The sequence below is a fragment of the Dendrobium catenatum genome, unplaced genomic scaffold, assembly GCF_001605985.2.
Source record: "Dendrobium catenatum unplaced genomic scaffold, ASM160598v2 fragScaff_scaffold_499, whole genome shotgun sequence".
NCBI classification, from domain to species: Eukaryota; Viridiplantae; Streptophyta; class Magnoliopsida; order Asparagales; family Orchidaceae; genus Dendrobium; species Dendrobium catenatum.
This window is the reverse complement of record NW_021318961.1, coordinates 24596-31585: the sequence shown is the minus strand read 5'-3', so window position 1 is coordinate 31585 and position 6990 is coordinate 24596. Positions and strand designations below refer to the sequence as shown.

General features: G+C 30.8%; 1 protein-coding gene across 1 annotated transcript; it reads left to right on the top strand.

Annotated features, from left to right (window-relative positions):
- The first annotated feature begins 4 nt into the window (after window positions 1-4).
- On the top strand, window positions 5-878 carry LOC110097958. Its single transcript, XM_020824637.2, has 3 exons — window positions 5-361; window positions 466-702; window positions 798-878. Exons 1-3 carry the CDS (start codon window positions 5-7, stop codon window positions 816-818), a joined length of 615 nt encoding a protein of 204 aa, XP_020680296.2. The 3' UTR covers window positions 819-878.
- Window positions 879-6990: the final 6112 nt, after the last annotated feature.

Below are 6990 nucleotides of genomic sequence, written 5' to 3'. Positions count from 1 at the left end.
AAAAATGAAGGAAATAAGAAGTCAAACATCTCAAACAGAAGATGTTGGAAGAGATGATATTTTCTCAAAGGTTCTTGGAAATGACAAGGTCGGAAGAGTTCGCATGTATGGATTTGGTGTAACTCCTTATGTTGCGTGGGGAGAAATCCCAAATCGAAGTAGCGCTTATCGATTAATAGAAGGTTACAAGGAAGCTTTCGAAAAAATGGAAAAACAAGTTCAAGAACAGGGTGAGGTAATTGCTAAAATGAAGTTGGATATGCAAAGTACACAGCATGCTACTAATAACACCCCATTAAGAGCTACTCAATATTCTCAAAATGATGATGTACACTCTTTCAATAATAGTGCTCATATCCAAGTAAGCAAACTATTTACTTATGAACTTATAGAGCCATATTTTAACCTTTCAAATGCTGTTACAAATTTTGTTAGATCTTATAAACTTCACATATATATATATAGGTTGGAACTAAAGTTGCAGTCAAAAGTGTTGTTGATTCTACTAAAACTATGGCAATTGGATATATTCGAAGTATGGATCCTACACATATGGTTGGTAACTATCCATTAGGCCAAAATTGGTGTTCAGTTCATATAAACATTCCTGTGAATTGGGAAGAACACTTGATAAGACCGTACAGTACTTTAACAACAATTGGACATGCAATTGGAACTTATGTTGCATGGCCTCAAGCTTTAGTAAGTATTTTTTTTTTATAAATATTATGTTATGTTGATTAATTTTTTTGATAAATAATCAGAATACTTATGTTTGTGTAATTAATTTAATTCAGGTTGTTCGTGAAGAAGATTGATATATAACAAGAATTATAAAATTCTGAAGAGTCTACTCGGATTTGAACAGTCTTACATTTACTACAATAACAAAATACTTATGTTTTTTCATTTGCTTGTTGGATATTTTATGGAATATTGTTTTTGCTTTTCAAACGCGTAGCTTTCTAACCCTGCAACTCTGCTACTAGATCAGTATGATGCAGCTAGTGAGTTTCATATTTTCAGTGAATGGATGATATAATTGCGAGTTTGTGTTAACTATAGAATCAAACTTCTATCTTAAAAGGATTAAAGTAATTTTTTCCTGTCTATATTATTTGCATTTTAAGCTGATTATGCAATATTCATGACTCATGAGTTTTCTTTCCTGTAGTTCAATAGTTCTTCTGAACAAAAATTCTGAAGTTACTAAAGATATTGGCATGTGCCTACAATAATTTGGTGAATTTATCTGTTTACTAAACTTAACATACATCTAAATCAGTGTAATTCATCAGTCCTTGTTCATCAATCTTCTTTATAAGAAAGCATTCTTAATAAATTACTTATATTTATGTGATTTGCAAGATGTCCTTCAGAATATTTTATTTTAGGAAAAAAATCACTCGTTGCTTGTGTTGAAATTTGAATGAGAAATCACACGGATTGAAGGTTTTATGAGTTTCTTTGTATGTTTCTTGGTGGATTGTTGCTTGGATCCATGTTATTTCTTATTAACTTTCAAAGTAAGGTTGATTTGCTGTATCAAGAGGACAGAGATATGTTCTTTCCCTTATAAAATAAACTCTTTGCTCTACTTGGGTAGGTGAGCAAAAGAAACTTCTCTATTACGTTTCTTAATAGCATTGCATTGGAGAGACAGACCTTCACATGAGTCATCTTCATCACTATCCTATTCTTTTGTTGCCTTCGTCAAGCTCTTTGCCTTGTGCATCACGTCTTGACTTGCTTCTATCATTAACAATTTGTGGTTGCTCCTTTCTTGATGTTCTGAATCTTGACTTGCAGTTGTAAATCCGTTAATTAGGCTTTCCTTGCATGATCTTTTGATCTCATGTAGTTTGGCTAGATCATTGATCTCCTGCTATTATTTATTGTCTTTGATATCTAGTATTCATCAATGAACTTTTTCGTTGTTCCTTAAATTTAGTGTGTCACAATTTTTCTTTTGTACGAGTAAATATGAGATTTCTGTGTTGGAGTTTTTGTATTACGGTTTTGCCTGATTTCTTAGATTTTGTCACTGTTTCCTTTTTAGCTCCATGGTTGCCTTTATTTACGAAGCCTGAGGTTCTTCTGTTGCAAAGGCTCGGTTTAATGTCTTTAACTAGACAATGATGAAAGTTGCTATTATTGATCCATTCCCTATGAGGGCCATTTCTGCAACCAGCTTTCATGAAAGGCAGTTTTTCTGCAACTTGAGTTCTAGGAAGGCAGTATCTTCAACTTTGGGAAATTTTATCTGATTTGCAATTTGGTTTGGTATTTAGTTTGCATCTTTTGGATTTTGAATCCAGCTTAGTTGGTTTTCCTTATTACATTTTTCACCTATGATTGTGCAGTAGCACTTGTGCCGAGTTAAGTTTCGTTAAACTGTTTAGTTGTTGTGAGATATGGTGATTGATTCCTTAGAACGCAAATCGTGCTTTAAATTTTTTTTTTTTTGAAACAGTGGCAAATATACAGGCTTAATGCACAAGTGATTTATTGCATGGATGTTGTTTGTAACCTGATTTACCTGGGAAGAAAAGCTTTCATGGCAAAAATGTTCACACCATACAGACAGAAATTCCTAGGCCCAAATTGATTTATGATTTCACTAACAAGTAATAATTTATATTGACTTTCTTTGTTTATTGAGATTTATGGATTTAGATAGACCTTACAGAATATGCTGAGAAACACAAAGCCAACATGGTTTGCTTATGGACAAACAGGTAAGTACTTATGTTTGTGCAACAATTTGTTTAAGGTTTTATATTTAAGACTTCTTTATATTTTTATTGAACAAAAAAATATTTTAGTTGACTATAAAATTGTTGGACTTCTTTTTATTATTTTTCAAAATTTATTCAACTGCTGCCCATTTTGCTTTGGCAGCTTGTTCAATTTGACGGGTAAACACTGGACAGCTTGTTCAATTTTGCTAATATTGTTTGTTGTAAACACTGGACAGGATTTTCTGCTAATATTGTTTGTTGTAAACACTGGACAGCTTGTTCAATTTGACGGGTAAGCATTTCTATAGAGCAAGTTGATATATTCCTTGTCCTCAACGACTGCGATCCACTCTGTAGCTTTTCACTTATCATGGACAAATTATTGTACATAATTCGCATTGAAAAGTAGTGAAAAAAAAACTCTACATAAAGTTAATCTATTAGGACATCATGTGATCACAATTGTTTCATATGAAATATGTGATGATATATATAATTTCAATAGTGTTTTCCTTATTTAAATTCATGAAGAATTTTTTTTTCTGTGAAAGAACTTATCTTATGTTTTTATTATGTCATGAACAGATTCAGGCCAAAATGCTTACCCGTTTTGCATTGATCCTTCTAATGCTCCAGCATTTATCAAATTTTGGCAAAAATATCTACCATGCTCATGCTTTTTCATTCATGAACACTTTAATTTTATAAAGAATTGCAGTAAAACAGCAAATGGCTCGTTATTTATTTCTTTGAAAAGGAGTTAGCATTTTTATTGATCTTATATCAATAGTTTTTTAATTCAAAACTTCTAACATGTTCAAAATTATTTCGGGCTTCTCTTGTTCCTTGGAAACTGCTGACTTGATTGAAGAAAATGTTAAAAAAGTTGAGCCAGTGACACAGAGAAACTACATCTGTGATGTAATTGCCTTTCATTTCCTTACCCATCGATGAAATCTTTCTTTCCTTGTTTTGTTCTATGTGGATTGCTAATCCTGCTATTTTTGGATTATAGTTTATGATATGTGGGCTGTTGTTTATTGGTTTGTATATGTTGCTTTGTTTCATCATCCTTTTATAGATCCTTGTATGTTTTTTGTTCGTTGTCTTTGGTTTGCTTTTTATAGTTTATGAAATTGCTTGGTGTTTGTTGCTTGTGGATTATGAATTTTCTGGTGGATCTCTTTAGTTGCCAAATACATGAAATATTTTTATATTTATTCTTTTGCAGTACAGCACACCATCGTTATATTAGCACTGTAACTTCCCCATATGTTAGCTGAACTTCAGCTGCTATTTTGGTTTTTGAATTGATTTGGTTATTATAGCGACGTCTGATTGTGCTTTTTAAATTTTTTCTTCAAACTTTCTTATGTTTAGATGATGAACAATTAGTTGGAATCTGATTTGTAAATGTGAAATATTCTCTTGGTTGGGCCATCAATAGTGCTTTGTTAGCTGTAATTAGTATGTGAGCGGTTGATTTGATTTACTGTAGCTGAACCTCAGTAATCTCAAATTAAATTGAAGAAAAAAAAAATTAATCAGCACAACATATGAAAAAAAAAACTTCAATGATTTTTTATTTGGTCGCAATTTAAAGCTATTAAAAGGGTCAGTTTAATTATAAACCCATAAATTGGATCCTTTAAAGGCCCTAATAAATAGCTTCCACTTTCGACATATTACTGTTAGCTTCCACTTTCGACATATTAGTTTTCCAATTCAAAACTTTTTACACCAAAATATCAGCTTTGTAGAACAAGATTGGCCCTCTTCTAGCTTATGCTAATACCTATGTGATGTAGATTTGCTTAGGTATGATTTTTGTTTCAACTACAGCTGAACTATATAAACCTTACAAAAGTATTAATATAATTTTTGCCTTACTACAAATCTTGCGTTTGAGAAAAATGCGGATACAATACAGTTGAATGGGTTCGGTACATTACAAATGCTGGATCATATGAAATTAGATGTGAAGACTTGGTATTGCATATGTTGTTCACTAGAAGGAGAAGAGTTTTTGAATTTTGAGTTGATTTTGTCATTTTACAGATGTTTCATTGTACTATTTTTTCAAAAAAAAATTCCCTTTAAATGAACTGAATCTGTTGATTTTTTGGATCGTTTTGCTTGAATTCTTTTTTGCATTCTTATTTTTATTTCACCTGAACATTCATAGTGATTACTGTCAAGAATTCTGGTCAGTCATTGATGCAATCATAAATAAGGCTCAGATGAAGATAAAGATTTGTACTGACAGAAAAATTTTATTCTTTCTGTTACCTCATCTTCATCATTAGCCTTATGAGACCATGTTGAATTCAGTTTATGCAGTTTTTTCCCCAATTCTAAACATGTTCTCTTTAGTTTTACTCTTTGTCATAAATATTCTTCCTACAATAATTATACATATGCCGCACTGCTTCTTCCATTTCTTTTCACTCTTATATATGCCTTAACAACTTAAGCCGATTTTCTGTAAAATTATCGTTTGTATGTGCTACTCCATCACTATATCTGGCACAATTACTTTTTGGTGTATCCTGGCATTTCGCTGAAATGCTCACGGGCAGTATATTGCTAAAGAAGGCTGAAATATGCTCATTACCTTTCTTCAGGATACAACCTTGAAAACTTTTTAAACCAACGATGTACCAATCTTTTAACGAGTCCAAGTGGTAATTGCTAATTTTTAGAGACTATAAGCTTGAAAATACAATTTTTTTTAAAAGGTTTGCAGCATACGCATGGGTCTAGTTACATCCATATCCTTAAACTTTATCTTTAAACCGGCAGAATGTTGTCTCAAAGAAGCGGCTTGTTTTTATTTCTTTGCACCTAAAACCTATAATCTTGGAAAGAGTAAATACATATATTGTCACCTATGTTACAGGTGTTTACTTGGATGTTATTGTAGAGTGATAACTTTTGGGTATTTAATAATTTAACAGATGGTTTATTTTCAAATGAAATAGAATTCAATACAAAGCACGGCTTGTAGAAATGGTGAAGGGGACAAATATTTGGACAACGAGAACCTCTAAAAATTCTTACAAGTAATTAAATAGCTGCCGTAATTTTGAGGTAGGTTACTTCATGCTGGTATAGTTTATCTATTAAAGCTCTTTTCTTTGTTTAAAATTTTTAAGTTATGCATTCTTATCTGAAAAAGGCCGATCATTTTAAGATTAGAACATCTATGTATAACCTCTGTTAGTTGAACTGTTTCTTATTATTTGTATGAATGCAACAAAAAGTATTTGCAAGCTTATACACTACAACAGTTGTCTTCCCTACATTATTTTTTCATCATGTCATTGTTGTTTGTCAATTTTAAAATATACCTTTTTTAAAATATTTCTAAAATTTTTTTTGCTTTCCAAATAATTTAATAGACCATAACATGCATAATAGTTTTGCATCTTTAAAATTATCTATCTTGAACAATAAGATATGCCATGTCATGCATATAAACTATTGCTGAAGTTTTTAATCATTGATTACAGTATATGGACAAGTGGAATGCTAAATTCAAGCAGCCTCAAAAGTACAAAAGTAAGGCACAATTGGTGATCGTGACACGTACTTTCCTCCAATTGATGACAATGAAGTGTAGAAATTGAAATTTCAAGACTTGGTTGCTACCGTGTAAAGAAATCGTCCTCATGATAAGGGGCATTATTTTTTTTTATTTTCATGTATTGTTTTGTGAAGACATTTATTTTAATGGATTGATTATGTAAATATATGAAGATTGAAGTAGAATTTTTTTTGTATTTAAGGTGGAAAATTCTTGTAATTTTATATTTATATTTATGAAATAAATTTTTTATTTGAAGAAAAATATGGTTGGAGATTAATTATTTGCAAATGAAATATTATTAGTTAACATAATTAATTGATATTTGAATATAATTTATATTAGATATAGCATATATTGAGGCATAAAATAATGTCATTTTATTAAAATTATTTTATTAAATTAAAGTGTTGGGAAATCTTATATCTTAGGGTAACTTAAATGTGTCTTATTATTAAACATATTTCATCAAATAAATGCGTTAAGAAAGTTAACCTATTATGACACATGATATTTGTCATATTTATTAATAAATTCCATCATATAAATATGTTGGAAAAGATGGTCTATTAGGACACCTTATAGGTGTCGTTGAGGAGACTATGCCATCAAAATTATATGTCATGAAAGTTTAGTTTTTAGGGCACAAAAAGATGCCTTTAA